The 23,334-nt window shown below is 40.9% G+C and overlaps 1 protein-coding gene across 1 annotated transcript in view; it reads left to right on the top strand.

Annotated features, from left to right (window-relative positions):
• The window catches only part of LOC142743457 (tapasin-related protein-like), a 41,027-nt gene that overhangs the window by 6,357 nt on the left and 11,336 nt on the right, over positions 1-23,334 (top strand). The window contains exons 3-5 of the mRNA XM_075854241.1: positions 8,264-8,497; positions 9,231-9,572; positions 20,714-21,040. Of these exons, the coding sequence (XP_075710356.1) occupies positions 8,264-8,497; positions 9,231-9,572; positions 20,714-21,040 (903 nt within the window). The remainder of the gene's footprint in view (positions 1-8,263; positions 8,498-9,230; positions 9,573-20,713; positions 21,041-23,334) is intronic.

The following is a 23,334-nucleotide window of genomic DNA, read 5'->3' as shown; positions in this document are numbered from 1 at the left end:
TGGAGAGCCATGTGTAATCTCTTGGATGTGAAGTTGGATTTCTCTTCTGCCTATCATCCACAGTCTAATGGTCTAGTGGAAAGGACCAATCAAATATTGTAAAATTATCTTCGTCACTTTGTTTCTGCCCAACATGACAATTGGGTACAGCTTCCTTCTTGGGCAGAGTAACCATAATTAACCATACTGGTGAGTCTACTGCTTCTTCTCCATTCTACGTTGTGAACAGTCCGCATCCACAAGTTCCTCTTCTTGTGCCAACCATGACTCAAGTACTGGCAGCTAATTCTTCATTTGGGACTTTCCTTCACATTTGGCAACAAACCAAGTCCGCGATCCTTCAGGCGGTTGATCGCATGAAGAGGTATGCTGGCTATCTTGTAAAAACATTTGTCTCTAGATTCCTTCTCACAAATTCGCTCCCAAGCTCCTCGCACCTTTCGAGGTTTTGTAACGAATAAACCCTGTATCCTATAAGCTTCGGCTGCCTCCTACTCTCAAGATTCCTAACTCGTTCCATGTGTCCCTCTTAGAGCCTATGGTCTTGAACTGCTACAGCAAATGCCCTGGTTCTATAGTTGCTCCCAGTGTTTCTTCTGACATCTTCGAGGTGAAGGAAATCCTGGACTACAAGAGGGTAGGAGGAAAGACTTTTTATCTGGTAGACTAGAAAGGGTTTGGTCCTGAGGAGAGGTCTTGGGAGACAGAAGAGAACACCAATGCCCCGGCTCTCATCAAGAAGTTCCTCTTACGCTCTTGACCTAAGAAGAGGGGGTCTAAGGGGGGGTTACTGTTGTGCACGCTGTCGCACGTCCTACTTACCAGCAGCCGCGACCGCAGTACACATTCTTCATGCCGGCGTCGACCTCCCCAGAGGCGCCAGCACGCGCGCCTGCTGCTCCCCAATGTGCCCTGTAAGGTGCACGCGCGCTCACTCCCAGGCCTTAAAGGGCCAGCACGCACCAGTGCAAAGTTCACCAGCCAATCGCCTTACACCCTGCCCTGCCTCTGCTTGCCTGAGCGTTGTTGTGTCTGCCCATGTTAGTCTCTGCAAATGGTCCCTTAGTTGTATCCTGTATCCAGTATTCCCGTTTTCTGTATCCCTTATCCAATAATTGTTTGTTCCAGTGCGTTATCTAGTGTCGGAGGTGAGAGTGTCATCTGTGCCAAGTGTCTGCTATGCCACGTGTTTGCTGTCTGCTAAGGCACGTGTCTGCTAGCCTAGTGTCTGCCACGCTGAGTGTTTGCCAAATCATCTATCCAGATACTCTTGTCCTAGAGACTGTTGTTGACTTTTTTGTTTGGCCAGCTGCTACTCCGCTACGGCGGAGCAGCCTAGTGGATCCACATACCCCATAGCCGTGACAGCATAAAATAATTATAAATAGAGAATCGTTGCCAAAGAAAGTATAAATAACCCAAAAACTGTTTTCCAATACATAAATAATAAGAAATTCAAAACTGAAAGTGTTGGCCCTCTCAAAAATAGTCTGGGTATAATGGTGGAGGAGGATGAGGAAAAGTCCAGTCTATTAAAACGCCTTTTTCTCTACTGTATCTAGAAAGTAAATTCTCCATTAAATGTCACCTGCTTAACCTAGCAAGAACTGCAGCACCACCTTAAAAACTTTAAAATAGACAAATCACCAGGTCCGGATGTTATACACCCCTACGTTCTGCAGGATTTAAGTACCGTGATAGACAGACCCTTATTTCTAATATTTAAGGATTCTATCATGACTGGGTCTGTTCCACAGGACTGGCGCATAGCAAATGCGGTGCCAATATTCAAAAAGGGGTCAAAAAGTGAGCCCGGAAACTATAGACCAGTAAGTTTAACCTCTATTGTGGGTAAAATGTTTGAGGGTTTTCTAAGAGTTGCTATCCTGGGGTATCTCCATGGAGATAAACTGTTAACGCAGCATCAGCATGGGTTTATGAGCCATCGGTCCTGTCAAACCAATCTGATTAGCTTCTATGAGGAAGTTCTAGACAGGCTCTGGGTAAGGCTGGGGATGTTGTGTATATAGACTTTACAAAGGTGTTTGTTACTGTGTTGCATAAAAGGTTGGTATATAACATGAAAATGCTGAGAATGGGGGAAAATATATGTAATTGGCTTATCAACTGGCTCAGTGATAGAAAACAGAGTGTGGTTATTAATGGTACATCCCCAGAGTGGGTCACAGTTACCAGTGGGGTTCAACAGGGGTCAGTATTGGGCCCTCTTCTTTTTAATATGTTTATTAATGACCTTGTAGAAGGTTTAGAGTATAATTTCAGTATCTGCAGATGATACTAAGCTCTGTAAAGTAATCCACACAGAGGAGGCTAATGTAATACTACAGAGGGATTTGGGGAAGCTGGAGGTTTGGGCAGAGTAATGGTAAATTAAATATAAACAAAAAAAAAAACAAAAAAAAAAAAACAATGATCTCTGGACTAAAGAGCTCAGTATATGTAAATATATATATATATATACGGTGCCAACCAGACATGGAAATGTGAGGAAAAGAAAAAACAAAAACCTGGTAAAAAAGGCACTCGGCTCAATAAAGTCGCAATTTAATTATCAAAAGTTTATTAATATATATTTAAAATTATGCAATCTTGCACAAAAACCTACAAACAGAAATCACAAACCCGGCCGGGTAATGAATGGCAAATAAATCAGTTTTAAGAAAAATTCTCATTTAGCATGGCCATATAACAAATAGTATCAAGTAGTAAGTTACTTCAATACAGGCCACACAAGTGGATGAATCAGATACAATGTAGTGAGTGGAGGCAACATACTAACCAAGGTAATTTACAAATGACATAACATCCATGGATATAAGCGATCCTGCTGATCAGATAGCAGTATACAGATGGGCTTACTAGCAAGGATATACATGCAATGAACCCATAGAGCACATGAATGGTAAATTAAGTTTAACCCCTTAATGACCAGCCTATTTTAGACCTTAAAGGGGTTGTCCGAGATACCAACATTTTTTCAAAAACTCTGTCATACATTACCCCTTATACAGACAACCTAAATAAAGCATTATTTTAAAAAAAAATTCTACTTAGCACATTTCTTCTTTGAATTTAGCACGGTTTGTTTACATGCAGTTCAGCTCTGGTTTGTTGATCTTTCCTTGTTATGAAACTTTTTTCCCGTGCACGCTCATTCAGGCTGCAATGAGCGTGCACGTACCTTCCAAGAGTTCACGTGAGCTGTCCTTGCTCCTCCCGCTGACCTCCTTCACTGGACTTGTCTCCTTGCTGACATTCTTGAAGGATGGTGACCGTTCTCCCCCCATTATGTTTTATTTCTCTTTTCAGGTCTATAAACCTCTTCGTGTCTCCCCTCACCCTCGTCCACCCTCACCCTAACCCTCATCCTAACCCTCACCCTAACCCTCGCCCACCCTCCTCTATCTCACGTCTCTCTCCACTAAGGCTATGTTCACACAGAGTTTTTTTGCCGGAGGAATATCTGCCTCAAAATTCCGTCTTGAAGTTTGCGGCAGATTTACCTCTCCCTGCACGTTGATTTTTGCGTCATTTTTCCCGGAGTTTTTTGTGCGCTGTTTGCGGTTTTGTTTGCCGCTTTGTTCGGGCCGTTTTTCGCTTCGTTTATCTTGGCGTTTTTTGCTTGTTTGTTTGCGTCTTTTTTTGCTGTGTTTTCCGTTGCGTTTATCGTAGCCTTTTTCGTATCATTTCTTTTTTTGCATCGTTGTTTGCGGCTATTTTTGCAGCGTTTTTCGTTGCGTCTTTCGTGGCGTTTTCCCAGTAGTTTTTCACGGCGTTCTTTGCCTCTTTGTTTGCGGCTTTTTCCACGATGTTTTTCGCAACGTTTTCCGTGGCGTTTATCGTAGCCTTTTTTGCGTCGTTTTTCGCCTCTTTTTTTTGCGTCGCTGTTTGCGGTTTTTTTTCTGCGTTTTTCGTTGCGTCTTTCATGGCGTTTTTCCTGTCGTTTTTCGTGGCGTTTTTTGCCTCTTTTTTCGCGGCTTTATTTGCGATGTTTTTCGCGGCGTTTATCGTAGCCTTTTTGGCGTTGTTTTTGCGGCTTTTTTTGCTGCGTTTTTCGCGTCGTTTTCCGTCATGTTTTTCGCCCACGGCAATTGAGCGCCGCGGGCATAAAACAACGGAAATACGCTTTCTCTGCCTCCCATTGAAGTCAATGGGAGGTCAGAGGTGTAAACGCCCGAAGATGGAGCATGTCGCTTCTTTTTCCCACGAGGCAGTTTTACTGCTCGCGGGAAAAAGACGCCGACGCCTCCCATTGAAATCAATGGTACGCATTTTCGGGCCGTTTTTTACAAGTTTTGCTACGCTGTTTCCGCTTAAAAAAAAAACAGGCGGAAACATCCCCGTAATTTCAGCCGTTATGGACGCCCTCGTGTGAACATACCCTAACAATGTAGGCTTAGATACAGGACCCCAGAAGATCTTAACCAGTTCAGGGCCGCGCTATTTTGAGCCTTCAGGACCAGACACCGTTTAGCCATTTTTAGCACGCGTTAGTTAAATGGCTATAACTTTTTTATTTGTTGGGCTAACGACGTGATTTTTGCGACGTTTTTTCCGTAGATAATGCAGGTTTCTTTTTTTTATCATTTTTATACACACCTTTTTTGCCATTTTAGAATTTTCTTTCATAAAGTTTGAAAATATTAGTAAAAAAAAAGCTTTTTTACGTTTCAGCTATTTTTTTTTGGTAATAACATAGTTTTACCCTAAAATATACCTTTTATTTGTGATCGTCATTGTCTACCGTAAATTTTAATATATTACATGTCTATATTAGGGTAATTGGGTCAGCGCTAGCGTTATAACAATGATTGTCGGGGGGGAACGGTATTTTATTGGGGTGGGTATTTTATGTGTATTTATTATTGTATTTTTTTTTGCACTTTACTTTACTATTTTTTTTATTACTGTAGTCTGATCCTCAAAGGTCAAAAAAGACCTTTGGGGAACTTTATATATTTTTTTTCTTTCTTTTACATGTTTTTCCACTGTAACTGGGGCTGCACAGCAGCCCCAGTTACAGGGGAAATCAGCCCTCTCATAGTGACGATTGTCACTAATAGGGCTGTGCTGGGTCTAGTAAGACACAGCAGCAGTCTGCCACTAACGGCACCCGGTGATCATGTGACCAGTCACATGATCACCGGGAGGAATAGAGACAGCGCCGCTGCTGTCTCTATTCCTATACACAGCGTTCATTGAGCGCTGTGTAAAAAGACATCGGAGAAGACAGAAGCAGCTAAAGCTGCTTCTGTCTTCTCCTCAGGGTCCCCGGCAGTCACTGACAGCCGGAGACCCGACATACAGCTGCCCGATCGCGCGGGCAGCAAGTTAAAACCCGAGCCGTAGAAAGTCTATGGCTCGGGTTTTAAGGACCCGTCCCTGACCGCTGGCCGTAAAAATACAGCCAGCGGTCAGGAACCAGTTGTTAAACAGTGCACGGTGTCCCGCGGGCCGCAGATAACAGCCTCAAGGGCTGCATGCGACCCGTGTGCTGCATAGTGTTGTATAATTCCCTATCAAAGCCTACTATGTGTAGGCTTTGATAGGGGAAGAACTAAAAGTACAGAGGTCACTGTACCTTTCTAGTCCGCGGGTGCCGTCCCTCTTCACTTTTTTCACTGTGAACATGCATAGGCGCGTTCACAGTGAAAAGATGCATAGGCTGGGCGGGCGGGCACGCGCAGAAACGTCACGTCTCCAGTGACGTGTCGTGTCCCATCCGAGGTCTCGCTGGGGCGAGACCATGTGATCGGGACACGACACGACAGTGGAGGAGGAAGAAAACGTGACGTCAGAAGACATGTGATCGGCAGAAAAGAGCTGCCAGAACGGAGAACAGAAGCAAGATTGCACAGGTAAGTATATTAGGGAATACTTAATGTGTGCATTGTGTGTTTAACTTTAAAATAAAAATATATCTCGGACAACCCCTTTAATGACCAAGCTATTTTTTACGTTTTTCAATCGTCGCATTCCAAGAGCTATAACTTTTTTCTTTTTGCGTCGACATAGCTGTATAAGGTCTTGTTTTTTGCGGGACAAGTTGTATTTTTTAATAGCACCATTTTGAGGTACATATTATTTATTGATTAACTTTTATTAACTTTTTTTGGGGGGGGAATAGAAAAAAATCTGAAATTTCGCCACTCTTTTTTGCGTCCTAAATCTACGCCGTTTACCGTGTGGTATAAATAACACAATAACTTTATTCAGCGGGTTGTTACGATTGCAACGATACCAAATTTGTATAGTTTTTGTATGTTTTACTACTTTTACACAGTAAAAACGAATTTTTTTCAAAATTATTTGTTTTTGTGTCTCCATATTTGAAGAGCCGTAACGTTTTTATTTTTTCGCCTATGCAGTTGTATGAGGGCTTTTTTTTTGCGGGACGACTTATTGGTACCATTTTGGAGTAGATGCGACTTTTTTGATCACTTTTTAATCAAATTTTTTTAAAGTCAGGATTCACAGAAAACAGCAAATTTTCTGTCGTTTTGTATTTCATTTTTTACGGCGTTCACCATGCGGGATAACTAATGTAATAGCTTTATAGTCGGGGTCGTTACGGACGCGACGATACCAAATATGTGTAACTTTTTTACTTTATTTTGGTTTTTTAATAGTAAAGCAGTTTGTAAGGGGAAAAAGTGTTTTTTTCATTTTTTTTTCACTTTTTTTTAATTAACTTTATTAAACTTTTTTTTTAACTTTTTTACTAGTCCCACTAGGGGACTTTAATATGCGATTCTGCGATCGCTATTATAATACACTGCAATACTTCTGTACTTCTGTTTAAAACGGACAGGCATCTGCTAGGTCATGCCTCCGGCATAGCCTAGCAGTTATTCATTACATGCAGACCTGGGGGCCTTTATTAGGCCCCCGGCTGCCATGGGAGACACAGACACTCGGCGATCGTATCACCGGGTGTCAGTGGGATGAGAGGGAGCTCCCTCCCTCTCTCCAAAACCACTCAGATGCGGTGCTCACTATTGAGCACCGCATCTGAGGGGTTAAACGGGTGAGATCGATACTAATATCGATCTCACCCGGCAGAGCAGGGACGCCTCCAGCCCTCAGCTGCCTCTGGCAGCTGAGAGCAGGGAGATTTGACAGCTCCCTGCTCTGTTTACTTATTCCGATACCGCGACGTAAAAAGTCTATGGCATCGGAATAAGGCCCGTTAGTGACCGACGTAAAAAGAATATGGGCCGGTCACTAACGGGTTAATCTTGATAAATGTAAGGCCAAGGAAACAGATTTTACAATTATGCATTAAATGGTAAAATACTAGGTAAAACTACCACTGAAAAAGATTTGGGGATATTGGTGGACAGTAAACTTACCTTTAGCAACCAGTGCCAGGCAGCTGCTGCCAAGGCAAATAAAATCATGGGATGCATCAAAAGAGGCATAGATGCTCGTGACAAGAACATAGTTTTGCCTCTATACAAATCACTACTCAGATCATGTATGAAATAATGTGTACAATTATGGGCACCTGTGTATAAGAACGACATGGCTGAACTAGAACGGGTGCAAAGAAGGACGACTAAGGTAATTTAAGGGTTTGGGCGGATTTCAGTACTAAGAAAGGTTATCAAACTTAGGGCTATTCAGTTTGGAAAAAAAGACGGCTTTGGGGAGATCTAATTACAATGTACAAGTAATGAACTTTTTACACCAAGGCCTGTAACAAGGACAAGGGGGAATCCTCTATGTCTAGAGAAGAAAAGGTTTCACCATCATCATAGATGGGGATTTTTTTACTGTGAGCGGTGATACTATTGAACTCTCTGCCACAGGATGTTGTGGTGGTTGATTCTTTGAACAAGCTCAAGAAGGGACTTGATTCCTTTCATAAAAAATATAATATTACAGGTTATGAGTATTAGAATCTGGAAAATGGGACGTGGATCCAGGGATTTATCCTGATTTCCATATTTGAAGTCTGGGAGGATTTTTTCTCATAATGAGGCAATTGACATCAACCTCATGGGGGTTTTGCCTTCCTTAGGATTATAGGTTGGACTTGGTGGACCGGTGTCTTTTTTTCAACCTTATCAACTATGTAACTATGTAAAAGGAGAGCAGAAACGCCCATAAGAGCTGACTATCTAAATGATTGTTCTTTATTGTTCCGTTCCGTTCTGTTTTTTTTTTTTTTTTGTGATATATCATTGCTTTAACGTTTGCAGGTACTATTCAAAGTTATATTTTAATTTTTTTATTTCAGATTCACCAGTAAATCTAAGGCCATTTTTAAAGGAGGATTTAGAAGATGTGAAATGTGATATCAAACCATATTTCACAGACAACACACAGATTCTTTGGCCTGGTGTTACAAATACAAATAATGCACTTGATTCTTGGTATATCTACACAGTACAGCAAACTGGTGGCAAATTTCACGCTTCAACATTTTTCACAAAACTTTCAGACAGCGCAGATGACAAGCATCATGTGTTAGGTAGGTCGATAATAAGAAAAGTCTAAGCAAAATTTCAATTATTTAAATAGGGACTTCTAGTTAATACAGTGCTGATATAGAAAACAGTCACAGATATAGAATTGCTATCGTAATGTTCTTGAATCTGCAAAACTAGGTGACCATCCTATAGGCTGACTTTTTTTGCTGCTTTGAGCTGAGTTGTTTTTTTTAGGTTATGTGGACACGTGGCAGATTTATTGCAGAAATGTCATCAACTGTCCCATGTATCTATCTCATGTGTATGGCTGGCTATAGAGTGAAATGATCAGATTGTGGCTGCGTTCAGTCACCAGTAGGTGAGGCTTAGGAAATTACTACATGTGGCGTCCAATAAATTCACTAATAAATCTGTATACAGGAAGTTCCTCTGCTCCCCCTAGTGGTGGCTTCAGGTAGCCAGAATTTTAACTCTATGGCTATGTGAAGGGTTGTGGGGTGTTTTGAAGCTCTATCAGAGAGCCAACCCTATTAAAGATATATCATGAAGTTCTTTAAAATTGTGGACCTTAAAACTAAATGGTGTTTAAAGGTGAACATTCAGTTTAAGTCATTGAGTATATTGCCGTACGTGACTGTGTATATTCAACCTGTCACTGGATTTTATTAGTTGGGCCAGGAACTTTAGAAATAACATCAATTAAACAACAATTGTCACTACTAAATGTTTTAATGATAGTTCAGTCCTTTTATCACATTTATGTTTACTCTGCAGCTACTTTCATGATTTTTACCAAAACCCCTCATGTCTATCCAAGACTAACAGACCGTGTGCTCCTGGATTGTGCATTCACTGTGGATCACCAGGCCGATGTCTCAGTCACCTGGAGTTATAGGGGTAGAAGAGGTCAAGAAGTAAAAATACTTTCTTACAATGGATTCACAAAACAGTTACAATATAACAGGAATGATATTTACATGCAAGTAGAACAATTACAAATTGGAAATGCCTCGCTACTTGTGAACAATGTAGCTTTGAACAATGAAGGACTCTTTACGTGTTCTGTATCTATAGGTTCTCTCTTCGCAGATCAGCAGATTCATCTGCAAATCAGAGGTATGTAATTTAACTTTTTTTGCTTCATCATTCTCTTTGCATTTCAGTCCTATCTGTATATCTTGATACTTACTGGTACTTAACAGATACGACTAAAATACAAAGAGAATTTGTCGCTGCAGTAAGATTGCATGCTTTCATAAATGTAGTGGCCCTGGTAGAGTTGTATATAAAGAAAGAATAGATCCGGAGTACTAAAATATAACTTTTACTGATGTAGGTAAAAAATGAACAAACATGTAAAACAACATGAGGATCCTATCTGCCAATACTGCATGCAAATATATATTTTTTGATTTCCATCAAAATATTGTCAAGATTTCCTGTTGACAGCGATGAACAGCAATAAATCAGTCCACCTTTTGTATGGTTTCCTAGTGTGAATGGTGCTTGATTCTTGGATCACATGTGGAAAGAGTGTAAAAAAACAACAATGGGGCAATTGCCCTCCTACCCCGTGTCTGGTTGGTAGTCTTCCACGTGAATGTGTCCAGAGTAAAATATTAAATCCTCTCTTTGGAAGGTGAAAAACGACAGGTAATTCTCCCAACGCGTTTCCTGCTGACCAGGCAATTCCTCAGGGGAGATAGGTCGCTGAAGCAGTGATGTCCAAAGTCAGGGCTTACTGCTTAAAATGTAGCTGTCAATCTTGATAGAGAGGAATGCTCAATAACTTAGAGCATGTTAAATCAGAGCAGCAGTTATTTTCAATGTGCTGCTCAGCTGTCATTTCTTGCACAGGGAAAAGCTCGATTAGAGCAAGTTTGCAGTGGCAAAAGGAATCCTTTAGATCAATCTTGCAGTGGCAACGATTATATCCTTCCTGGTAGGAGGTAAACAAGGAACGCCTGTCCCTGGCGTGTGCCGTCAATGTACTGAGGGATTCCCTGCTTTTTATGCTCGATTATTTCCCCTAGCCCAACCCACCTATCACACCCCCTTGTGACGTATCGAGGGAGGTGTGTGTTAGAGGTGACAGATCTCTCCTCCCCGCGGCTGAAACGCACGCCGGGCATGAAAATCATGCCACGGCTGTGTGAGCAGTCGCGCCGAGAAAGAGTGCCACTTAGAACCCCCGGCAAACTTATCCAGATTAGTATACTGCAGATATAACTGCATATCCTGTCTGCGAATGAGTGCAGACAGGATATGCATTAAGGTGACGTCCCTTATGGTGACGTAGCGGCCAATGATTGGCTGTGACGTACCCAATGTATTTCTCGTGCACCAGGTCCGTGTGCCGATACAGGCATCACGGGTCTGTGTTAGAGAAAGTAACATGGAAGATATCCATGCTTGGTGATAAGGAGCGTGGTCAGGGAATAACTGGTGGGATGATGAATAGGGAAGTGTCAGAACGGAACAAATGCCGTGTGCAAGGGACAGTGATGCCGACATAAACATGTCAGCACTCATTGAACCAGGGACACAGCATTATATCTGAACATAATCAAAAAAGCTATGTTTAGTTTAGGGTAATCCATTTGTAAATAGTCAAGTGACTAAAATTCTTTGGATATTTAAGTGGCAAACTGAGTTTGATATTTTTAAAGCTATTATCAGAAGTTGAAAAAATTCAAAATGTATTAAAGATACTTAGCAAAGATATTCTTCAATATTTGAATATTGAAAATAAAGTGTATTTAAATGAAACAACCAAAGTCCAGTTGTTCATTTAAACCATTTGGTACCATAGTTCCTAGTTTGAAAATCCACTTGGATTCTCTTTGTAACAGAGTTCTATCCAGATCTCCACCCCTTATGGATGGTCGTAATTGTTCAATTACCATAAATTTAAGGCAATTTGGATCTCCTTTTGTGTTTCAAGTGTACATGACGGGAAACTGGTTTATCTCTCTTATGGCGCACGTCACCTATATGTTCTAAAATTCTCCTTCTGAATTCTCTTGTTGTTTTTCCAATGTAGTCCAAGGGGCATGAGCAGGTGATTTTATATACCACGTTGTTGGAACTACAATTTGAGAAGCTTTTAATCGGGTAATAAATTCCTGTGTGTGCACTGTTGAACATTTTAGTGATTAGTATGAATGTACACGCTTTACAGTGCCCACATTTGAAGGATCCATTTATTTTACGATCCAGCCAACAGCCTTCACTTTTTGTGGTTTCTAGATGGCTGTGCATTAGTTGGTCCCCGATACTTCTACCTTTTCGATAGGTAACTTGTGCTTTAGGTGTAACTATCCCCCTAAGATCTGTGTCCATCTGGAGAATTCTCCAATGCTTGTCTAATATACTCCTGATTGTATGGTTTGCCATATCAAATGTGCCTATTAGTCGTATAGGTTGTTGTATAGTTACTTTCTTTTTAGGTATAAGTAATTCCTCCCTTTTTGATGAGTGTGCATGTTGAAAAGATTCTTTCAAAATTTTTGATGGGTAACCTCTCTCCATGAATCTAGCCTTAAGGTCCCTGGCCTTTACTTTAAAATCATGCGGGTCAGAACAATTTCTTCTAAGACGAAGATATTGGCCCTTAGGTATACCTTTTTTAAGTGGTAGAGGATGGTAACTCTCCCACCGCAGGAGACTATTAGTGGCTGTGGGTTTCCTATAGATTGAGGTTTTTATTTTTCCCCCACCATCTATAAAAATATGCACATCCAAAAAGGGTAGGGAATTCTGACCAATTTCAAAAGTAAATCTCATTCCTATGTTGTTCTGATTTATGGATTGAACAAATTCTCTGAATATGTCATGTGGATCGGTCCATAAGACAAATATATCGTCTATGTAACGCGCCCACATTGAAATCGGAAGGTTCTGTAAACACCGTTCGTCAGTGAATATAATGGTTTCTTCCCACCAACCCAGGAACAAGTTGGCATATGTAGGAGCACATGAGTTGCCCATTGCAGTGCCCCTGAGTTGGTGGTACATTCGTCCGTTAAATAAGAAATAATTTTTAGTTAGAACAAACTCCAATAATTTCAATGTGAGCGCGTTATGGTCCCTATGATGTATTCCTCTAGTGTCCAGGAAGTGATGTACTGCTCTAAGTCCCATTTCGTGAGGGATGGATGAGTATAGAGCTTCTACATCTATACTGCATAAAACAGTACCTGGTTCAGTTGGTAAACCATCAATTTTGGAAAGCAGGTCCATAGTATCCCTTGTGTAGGAGGGTAGTGTTTCCACAAATCCTCTCAAGACCCTATCCAAATAGACCCCCACATTCTGTGTCAAACCCAAAATACCAGAGACTATAGGGCGCCCCTTCAAGGGATTAGTACCCTTGTGTATCTTGGGAAGAGCATAGAATGTGGGGGTCCTAGGCTTATCAATCATCATGAATTTGAATTCATGCTCACTGATTATGTTGTTTTTCATTGCTTCATTTAATATTTTAAAGAGCTCTCTTTTATATTTGGATGTGGGATCTTCTGTTAAGATCTCGTAACTGATGGGATCATTCAAAATATTTTGGCACATTTCGATATATTTTCTTTTATCCAGTATTACCACATTACCCCCTTTATCTGATGACTTAATCACTATCTTATCATCCCTTGCTAAAGCAATTAATGCGTTGTTATCATTTCTGGTTAGATTAGTGAACTTTTTTTGTATATTGATCTTCATTAGGTCATTAATGACCAAATCCTGGAATACGTCAATAACTGACGTCTCTCCTATTGGGGGCATTTTCTGGCTTTTAAGTTTGCAATTGGTGAATGGACCTGTCCCTCTTTGTTTGTCATTGGAGGCCAATAAGTTAGCTAGGTCTCTTGCATGCGGTAATTCTTCGAGTGTAATCCCTAACTCGGAGCATTCTTTTTTGTCTTTTAAACTGAATAATTTGTGCCATTTCAATTTTCTCGTGAACAGATTGATGTCTTTCACCCAATTAAAGGTATCAAATCCTGTTGTTGGTACAAATGATAGTCCTTTAGTAAGAATAGAGGTCTCGATATCAGAAAGTTCTCTTTTGGATAAATTAATGACCGTAAGCTCTTTTTTGTTGTTTATTTGCGGTTGTTTGGTTTGTTTCGTAGTTGGTAAGGAGTTCTCGCTTCCTCTCTGTCTAAAAAAGGAGAAATTTCTGCATTTGGTCCAAGGTTTTGACTTGCTCCTGCAAAGTTGGAGATACCCGAATTTTGCGCAAAGTCCCATCGTCTATGAGGGTTTCTATCTCTCTGGGAGTATCTGCTCCTTCCAAAACGGCTGGGATTCCTTCCTATGTTGTTTTTTGACCAATTCTGATAGTTTGATTCTTGGTCTGTATGGTCTGTATCAGATGAGGATTGATCTGTTTCGATTCTGGATTTTCCTTTTTTTACTTCAAATGTATATATTTTGTTGTCCTTGAAATCTTGCAAATCCCGAACGAACTGGTTGTGTTTTCTTTCTGTGAGATTAAATTGAAATTTTTCAAAAGTATTTTGTAACATCAATTCTTTCGCAGTGTATTCTGGTTCGGATTTGAATTTAAGGACAACTTCGATCTGTTCTTTCAAGTTTTTTGTAGTAATGTCCAGAATGCGTTTTTCTTCATCCAGTAAGATCTGAATTAGTCTCAAGGAGCTGTTAGTTGCTTCAGTTTCCCATTTGTGCATTAATTCAGGAGTCTGCAATCTAATTGCAGGTGTAAGCAAGATTCTCAAACCTGGTTTGAACCAGAATACACTGCGAAAGAATTGATGTTACAAAATACTTTTGAAAAATTTCAATTTAATCTCACAGAAAGAAAACACAACCAGTTCGTTCGGGATTTGCAAGATTTCAAGGACAACAAAATATATACATTTGAAGTAAAAAAAGGAAAATCCAGAATCGAAACAGATCAATCCTCATCTGATACAGACCATACAGACCAAGAATCAAACTATCAGAATTGGTCAAAAAACAACAGAGGAAGGAATCCCAGCCGTTTTGGAAGGAGCAGATACTCCCAGAGAGATAGAAACCCTCATAGACGATGGGACTTTGCGCAAAATTCGGGTATCTCCAACTTTGCAGGAGCAAGTCAAAACCTTGGACCAAATGCAGAAATTTCTCCTTTTTTAGACAGAGAGGAAGCGAGAACTCCTTACCAACTACGAAACAAACCAAACAACCGCAAATAAACAACAAAAAAGAGCTTACGGTCATTAATTTATCCAAAAGAGAACTTTCTGATATCGAGACCTCTATTCTTACTAAAGGACTATCATTTGTACCAACAACAGGATTTGATACCTTTAATTGGGTGAAAGACATCAATCTGTTCACGAGAAAATTGAAATGGCACAAATTATTCAGTTTAAAAGACAAAAAAGAATGCTCCGAGTTAGGGATTACACTCGAAGAATTACCGCATGCAAGAGACCTAGCTAACTTATTGGCCTCCAATGACAAACAAAGAGGGACAGGTCCATTCACCAATTGCAAACTTAAAAGCCAGAAAATGCCCCCAATAGGAGAGACGTCAGTTATTGACGTATTCCAGGATTTGGTCATTAATGACCTAATGAAGATCAATATACAAAAAAAGTTCACTAATCTAACCAGAAATGATAACAACGCATTAATTGCTTTAGCAAGGGATGATAAGATAGTGATTAAGTCATCAGATAAAGGGGGTAATGTGGTAATACTGGATAAAAGAAAATATATCGAAATGTGCCAAAATATTTTGAATGATCCCATCAGTTACGAGATCTTAACAGAAGATCCCACATCCAAATATAAAAGAGAGCTCTTTAAAATATTAAATGAAGCAATGAAAAACAACCTCATCAGTGAGCATGAATTCAAATTCATGATGATTGATAAGCCTAGGACCCCCACATTCTATGCTCTTCCCAAGATACACAAGGGTACTAATCCCTTGAAGGGGCGCCCTATAGTCTCTGGTATTTTGGGTTTGACACAGAATGTGGGGGTCTATTTGGATAGGGTCTTGAGAGGATTTGTGGAAACACTACCCTCCTACACAAGGGATACTATGGACCTGCTTTCCAAAATTGATGGTTTACCAACTGAACCAGGTACTGTTTTATGCAGTATAGATGTAGAAGCTCTATACTCATCCATCCCTCACGAAATGGGACTTAGAGCAGTACATCACTTCCTGGACACTAGAGGAATACATCATAGGGACCATAACGCGCTCACATTGAAATTATTGGAGTTTGTTCTAACTAAAAATTATTTCTTATTTAACGGACGAATGTACCACCAACTCAGGGGCACTGCAATGGGCAACTCATGTGCTCCTACATATGCCAACTTGTTCCTGGGTTGGTGGGAAGAAACCATTATATTCACTGACGAACGGTGTTTACAGAACCTTCCGATTTCAATGTGGGCGCGTTACATAGACGATATATTTGTCTTATGGACCGATCCACATGACATATTCAGAGAATTTGTTCAATCCATAAATCAGAACAACATAGGAATGAGATTTACTTTTGAAATTGGTCAGAATTCCCTACCCTTTTTGGATGTGCATATTTTTATAGATGGTGGGGGAAAAATAAAAACCTCAATCTATAGGAAACCCACAGCCACTAATAGTCTCCTGCGGTGGGAGAGTTACCATCCTCTACCACTTAAAAAAGGTATACCTAAGGGCCAATATCTTCGTCTTAGAAGAAATTGTTCTGACCCGCATGATTTTAAAGTAAAGGCCAGGGACCTTAAGGCTAGATTCATGGAGAGAGGTTACCCATCAAAAATTTTGAAAGAATCTTTTCAACATGCACACTCATCAAAAAGGGAGGAATTACTTATACCTAAAAAGAAAGTAACTATACAACAACCTATACGACTAATAGGCACATTTGATATGGCAAACCATACAATCAGGAGTATATTAGACAAGCATTGGAGAATTCTCCAGATGGACACAGATCTTAGGGGGATAGTTACACCTAAAGCACAAGTTACCTATCGAAAAGGTAGAAGTATCGGGGACCAACTAATGCACAGCCATCTAGAAACCACAAAAAGTGAAGGCTGTTGGCTGGATCGTAAAATAAATGGATCCTTCAAATGTGGGCACTGTAAAGCGTGTACATTCATACTAATCACTAAAATGTTCAACAGTGCACACACAGGAATTTATTACCCGATTAAAAGCTTCTCAAATTGTAGCTCCAACAACGTGGTATATAAAATCACCTGCTCATGCCCCTTGGACTACATTGGAAAAACAACAAGAGAATTCAGAAAGAGAATTTTAGAACATATAGGTGACGTGCGCCATAAGAGAGATAAACCAGTTTCCCGTCATGTACACTTGAAACACAAAGGAGATCCAAATTGCCTTAAATTTATGGTAATTGAACAATTACGACCATCCATAAGGGGTGGAGATCTGGATAGAACTCTGTTACAAAGAGAATCCAAGTGGATTTTCAAACTAGGAACTATGGTACCAAATGGTTTAAATGAACAACTGGACTTTGGTTGTTTCATTTAAATACACTTTATTTTCAATATTCAAATATTGAAGAATATCTTTGCTAAGTATCTTTAATACATTTTGAATTTTTTCAACTTCTGATAATAGCTTTAAAAATATCAAACTCAGTTTGCCACTTAAATATCCAAAGAATTTTAGTCACTTCACTATTTACAAATGGATTACCCTAAACTAAACATAGCTTTTTTGATTATGTTCAGATATAATGCTGTGTCCCTGGTTCAATGAGTGCTGACATGTTTATGTCGGCATCACTGTCCCTTGCACACGGCATTTGTTCCGTTCTGACACTTCCCTATTCATCATCCCACCAGTTATTCCCTGACCACGCTCCTTATCACCAAGCATGGATATCTTCCATGTTACTTTCTCTAACACAGACCCGTGATGCCTGTATCGGCACACGGACCTGGTGCACGAGAAATACATTGGGTACGTCACAGCCAATCATTGGCCGCTACGTCACCATAAGGGACGTCACCTTAATGCATATCCTGTCTGCACTCATTCGCAGACAGGATATGCAGTTATATCTGCAGTATACTAATCTGGATAAGTTTGCCGGGGGTTCTAAGTGGCACTCTTTCTCGGCGCGACTGCTCACACAGCCGTGGCATGATTTTCATGCCCGGCGTGCGTTTCAGCCGCGGGGAGGAGAGATCTGTCACCTCTAACACACACCTCCCTCGATACGTCACAAGGGGGTGTGATAGGTGGGTTGGGCTAGGGGAAATAATCGAGCATAAAAAGCAGGGAATCCCTCAGTACATTGACGGCACACGCCAGGGACAGGCGTTCTTTGTTTACCTCCTACCAGGAAGGATATAATCGTTGCCACTGCAAGATTGATCTAAAGGATTCCTTTTGCCACTGCAAACTTGCTCTAATCGAGCTTTTCCCTGTGCAAGAAATGACAGCTGAGCAGCACATTGAAAATAACTGCTGCTCTGATTTAACATGCTCTAAGTTATTGAGCATTCCTCTCTATCAAGATTGACAGCTACATTTTAAGCAGTAAGCCCTGACTTTGGACATCACTGCTTCAGCGACCTATCTCCCCTGAGGAATTGCCTGGTCAGCAGGAAACGCGTTGGGAGAATTACCTGTCGTTTTTCACCTTCCAAAGAGAGGATTTAATATTTTACTCTGGACACATTCACGTGGAAGACTACCAACCAGACACGGGGTAGGAGGGCAATTGCCCCATTGTTGTTTTTTTACACTCTTTCCACATGTGATCCAAGAATCAAGCACCATTCACACTAGGAAACCATACAAAAGGTGGACTGATTTATTGCTGTTCATCGCTGTCAACAGGAAATCTTGACAATATTTTGATGGAAATCAAAAAATATATATTTGCATGCAGTATTGGCAGATAGGATCCTCATGTTGTTTTACATGTTTGTTCATTTTTTACCTACATCAGTAAAAGTTATATTTTAGTACTCCGGATCTATTCTTTCTTTATTTTCGATACTACGGAGAAGTGAATTCACAATAATCCAGGTGGGGGATACACTACACCACGAATTATCTATAGAGTTGTATATAGAAACATTTTGCAGTCGTATGAAATTCTTTATAGGGGGCACTATTCATTAAAACAGCTGTATGGGTGCTTTTTAGCTCCTGTATTATGGACGCAAGACATGGACTTCCCGTGGTTCATCAAAAACAGATTTAGAACACCTTTTATGGTACTCTAACTCCAGTTCTCATGAATCGTTGGAGGTCTTGGTGATGCATCCGTAATGCAGGTTAAAAAAAACACCCATATTACGCTCTTCTGGAAGCGGCTTTAGACAAAGATGCTACCTGCAGCTGTCACTAGGGGGAGCATACTGTGTACAAGTTTATTATGGAGTTTAACCCCTTCCCCCTGCTTGCATTCTGGGCCCTAATGACCAAGCCATTTTTTACGTTTTTCCATCGTCAATTTCAAAGAGCTATAACTTTTTTATTTTTGCGTCGACATAGCTGTATAAGGTCTTATTTTTTGCGGGACAAGTTGTATTTTTTAATAGCACCATTTTGGGGTACATATAATTTATTCATTAACTTTTATTAACTTTTTTTTGGGGGGGTAGAAAAAAGTCAGAAATTTTGCCACACTTTTTTGCGTCCTAAATCTACGTAGTTTACCGTGTGGTATAAATAACACAATAACTTTATTCAACGGGTTGTTACGATTGCAACGATACCACATTTTTATAGATTTTGTATGTTTTACTACTTACACAGCAAAAACACTATTTTTGCAAAATTATTTGTTTTTGTGTCTCCATATTTGAAGAGCCATAACATTTTTATTGTTCCGCCGATGCAGTTGTATGAGGGCTTTTTTTTTGTGGGACGACTCGTAGTTTTTATTGGTACCATTTTGGAGTAGATGCATTTTTTTGATCACTTTTTATCACATTTTTTTTAAGTCAGGATTCACAGAAAACAGCAATTTTTTCCATTGTTTTTTTTATTTAATTTTTTACGATGTTCACCGTGCAGGTTAAATAATGTAATAGCTTTATAGTCAGGGTCGTTACAGACAGGGCGATACTAAATATGTGTAACTTTTTTGCTTTATTTAGTCTTTTTTAATAGTAAAGCATTTTGTAAGGGGAAAAAGTGCCTCTGGCATGACCTAGCAGGCATTTACTACAGGCAGACCTGGGGGCCTTTATTAGGCCCCTGACTGCCATCGAAGACACAGACACTCAGTGATCTTATCGCCGGGTGTCAGTGGGATGAGAGGGAGCTCCCTCCCTCTCTCCAAAACCACTCAGATGCGGCGCTCCCTATTGAGCGCCGCATCTGAGGGGTTAAACAGGTGAGATCGATACTAATATCGATCTCACCTGTTCGAGCAGGGATGCCCTCAGCTACCTCTGGCAGCTGAGAGCAGGGAGATTTAACGGCTCCCTGCTCTGTTTATTTATCCTGATGCAGCGCCGTGAAAAGGCTTATGCATCAGAATAAAGCCCACTAATGACCGCCGTGAAAAGGCCTATCGGCGGTCATTAAGGGGTTAATGAAAGCTGTATACGTTTCTTCAGTAAACTCCCCCTTAGTGGAGGCTGCAGGCAGACAAAATATTATTATATAATTCTGTGGCTGTGTGAAGGGAATCGCCCACCATTGATTTCAATGGGATGCAGACACATTTTTTTTTCCCAGATGGCCTTCGGTCGCTAAAAAAAAAAAAGGACCAGCATGCGCTTTCTTTGAGTGGTTTACGTCTTTGATCTCCCATTAAATCAATGCGACGCTAGTTTTTTTGTTGTTTTTTTTTTTGCTGCGTTTCATGCACACGGTCCTTGCCGTTTTTTAAGCCAAAGCCAATTGTGTGCATCTCCATCCTTAATCATTGCTCTCTACCTTCCTCAGAGGTATAACTTCAAGTTCCTAGCCGCAACAGCAAAATCTGTAACGGGTGCCCCACTTACCATGTGCCATTTACAATACTGATATCTTTTTATGTAAATAAGGGACCTTTGGGCCCCCTCGGACACCGGGGCCTGGGTGCCACTGCTACCTCTGCACCCTCTGTAGCTAAACAGATGTCTACCCTCCTCTTCCGCCTGTACATTAGAGACTATTTTAATTCTGTATATTTATTACAGCTTGTGTGTGCAATCTGTAAAGAGGTACGCTACGGATAAATTACTGAAATTGTTTTAAAACCTTTTCTGAATAACATCTCTTCCTACAGAAAGCCCCAAGGTTAGCCTTAATGTGGATTCAGTGACTCTGAGAGAAGGAGACGAGCAGAAGTTTGTTTGTGATGCCTCCAATTACTATCCATTAGATGTCCGTATCGAATGGCTGCGTGAGCATCAAAATACTGCACTTTTGCCATCTTTAATGTCGAATGTCATCTATAGCAGTCACAGGATCAATCGGAATGGTACTTACAACCTTTCTGGCTCTTTCTTATACAAAGCTTCCCTCCACGACAATGGTGTCACATTCACTTGCCATGTGGAACATGAAAGTCTTAAGAAAGCAATCCGAAAGAGCGTGACGCTTACAGTATTAGGTAATGTTGGCATGGTATTATTACAATTAAAAAGAAACAATACAATGTGTATTATATTCATATATAGTGTAAATTTTGTATACAATGTCAGATTGGGTTTTCCTTTCAACCACGATTCTGAGGGCCCACCCACCAACTATACAGAACATGTGTATGTCCGATATTAATTGTACTGTAAGTGTTATCATTTTACACAAAAGGACATATTAATAAGGTCTTATCGTTTTCTGTCAATTAACCCATAAAAAAAGAGATCATATGAGTAAGGCCCCATGCACACGACCGTAAAAAACCTCCATTGGACCCATTCACTTCCATTGAACGCGGACACCTTTCCGTATTGCTACGGATGGGTGTACGTGCCGTAGAAATGTTCCGTTCTTTTGCATTTTGCGGGCCGTTCTCCCATACTATGCATGGGAGCACAGCCCGAAAATGCAGATGGCAGTCGGCAGCCGGCTGTGCCCGCAATTACGGGTACGGCCTTGTGCATGGGGCCTAAGAGACTGGTTTCAGTCAGATCCAAATGGGGCTGTCTTCTGTTGAACCTTTGGGCCTATTGTTCTGTCAGAGCCTGGACCCACAGGATAATCCTCTGGGTATCTTGTGGGCCAGTCTGACCCTGTTTGAATGCTTCTTGGTGGTTGTTGCTCTCCCATACTTGTATACCTTTAATGGAGCTCTTAACCTAAAAAGAAGACGTTTGATATCTAAGAAAATATCTATATATAAGCTAAAGTGGCGATAATAGGAGCAGGGATTTTTGTAGACTTGTAGGCCTCCAGACCACAGGTTGTGCACCCCAGCTTTTGAGTTATAATTACACACACAGGAGGGGGTACTTATTAAAAAAATATAGAATTGTGGTAGTAAAATGTAGAAGAAATTACTATAACTTGCAATCCTGCAAATGTGCAGAATTTAAAACACATACTGTTCTTTAATCCCTCTGCCAGTCATCTTCTCCACAGGAGATAATTCAAGCACCATATCAACTAGTAATCATCATGGAGCTTCTCAGCACCCTAATCGTGGTCCCTTTCTCCAAGAAGTAGATGGAGAATCTATTTATTTTTCATGTTTACGAAGCAGCCACTTAAAGAAGCATTATTTTTTTTGCTTATATAGTTCAACATAGGCTATTTTAAAAGAATAATGTAGAGGCTCTTGTGTGTGACCTGTGTATACCTATTTTAGTTAATATGTGAGTTATGAGTTGTCTGCCAACCTGGTTCCTTCTTCCCATCTGATATGGATCTCCTAATGTAGCCTACAATTTCTATCATGCCTTTGACTTTGCAGAAGCAAGCGCTGCAGAGTCTCATCACACTGTACTTGCCCTGCTCTGAGCAGGGGCGTAGCTAAAGGCTCATGTGCCCCGATGTAAAAGTTCTTCTTGGGTCCCCCCAAAAATCTTTTTAAAAAAAAAAAACAACATTAGTAACGCATATGGTAGGCTTAGATATAGGGCCAATGTGCATGTGTGATACAGGATCACACATGGGCCATGTATCTAAGCTTACCATGTGGTTATGGTAAGATGCTTAGATACAGGGCCCCATCAGACAGTAATCCTATACAGTATAAGATTACTGTCTGCTGAGGGCCTGTATCTAAGCCTACCACATGGTAGGCTTGAAGGGGTTGTCCAATCCCTAAACATTGATCGCCTATCCTCAGGATAGGCCATCAATAGCTGATGGGTCAGGATCCGACTCCTGCGACCCCCACCAATCAGCAGTTTTGAAGGGGGACCTGCGCTCGTATGAGCGCTGCTTCCTCTTAATTTTCCTTACTTGCTCACACTGTAAATCGCCGACACGGACGTTGTTTGTAATTCATAGTGTCAAGTGGGCGGAATGAAAACAGCTGATTGGCAGGGGGTCCCAGGAGTCAGACCCCGACCTATCAGCTTCAGTAGAAAGTACCATTAAACTTACCCTCCTCTTCAGCCGCAGCGGAGGTCCCGACTCCATCCAGGGTCGGGATGTTGTGCGTAGCGCACAGCGTCCTAACGTCAAGCGATGCGCAAAGCGTTGTGACGTCAGGACCTCCACTGCGCTCCAGAACTAGCAGGGTAAGTACTGTCAGTTACTATAGTAACGGAGGCCTGTGTAGTTTATTACATAGGCCCCAGTTACTATAGTAACTTTTCATTGACGTGGTGCAGGGGGGTGGGCCCCCCTGGCTTCGGGGCCCGATCGCAATTGCGACCGCTGTGACCTCTATAGTTACGCCACTGGCTCTGAGTCCTATCTAAGTGCAGCAAGTGATGGATCAGTGACAGAACTTTT

This window comes from Rhinoderma darwinii, chromosome 2, assembly GCF_050947455.1.
Source record: "Rhinoderma darwinii isolate aRhiDar2 chromosome 2, aRhiDar2.hap1, whole genome shotgun sequence".
NCBI classification, from domain to species: domain Eukaryota; kingdom Metazoa; phylum Chordata; class Amphibia; order Anura; family Rhinodermatidae; genus Rhinoderma; species Rhinoderma darwinii.
The sequence above is the reverse complement of the archived record's forward strand: the minus strand, read 5'-3'. Positions and strand labels throughout refer to the sequence as shown.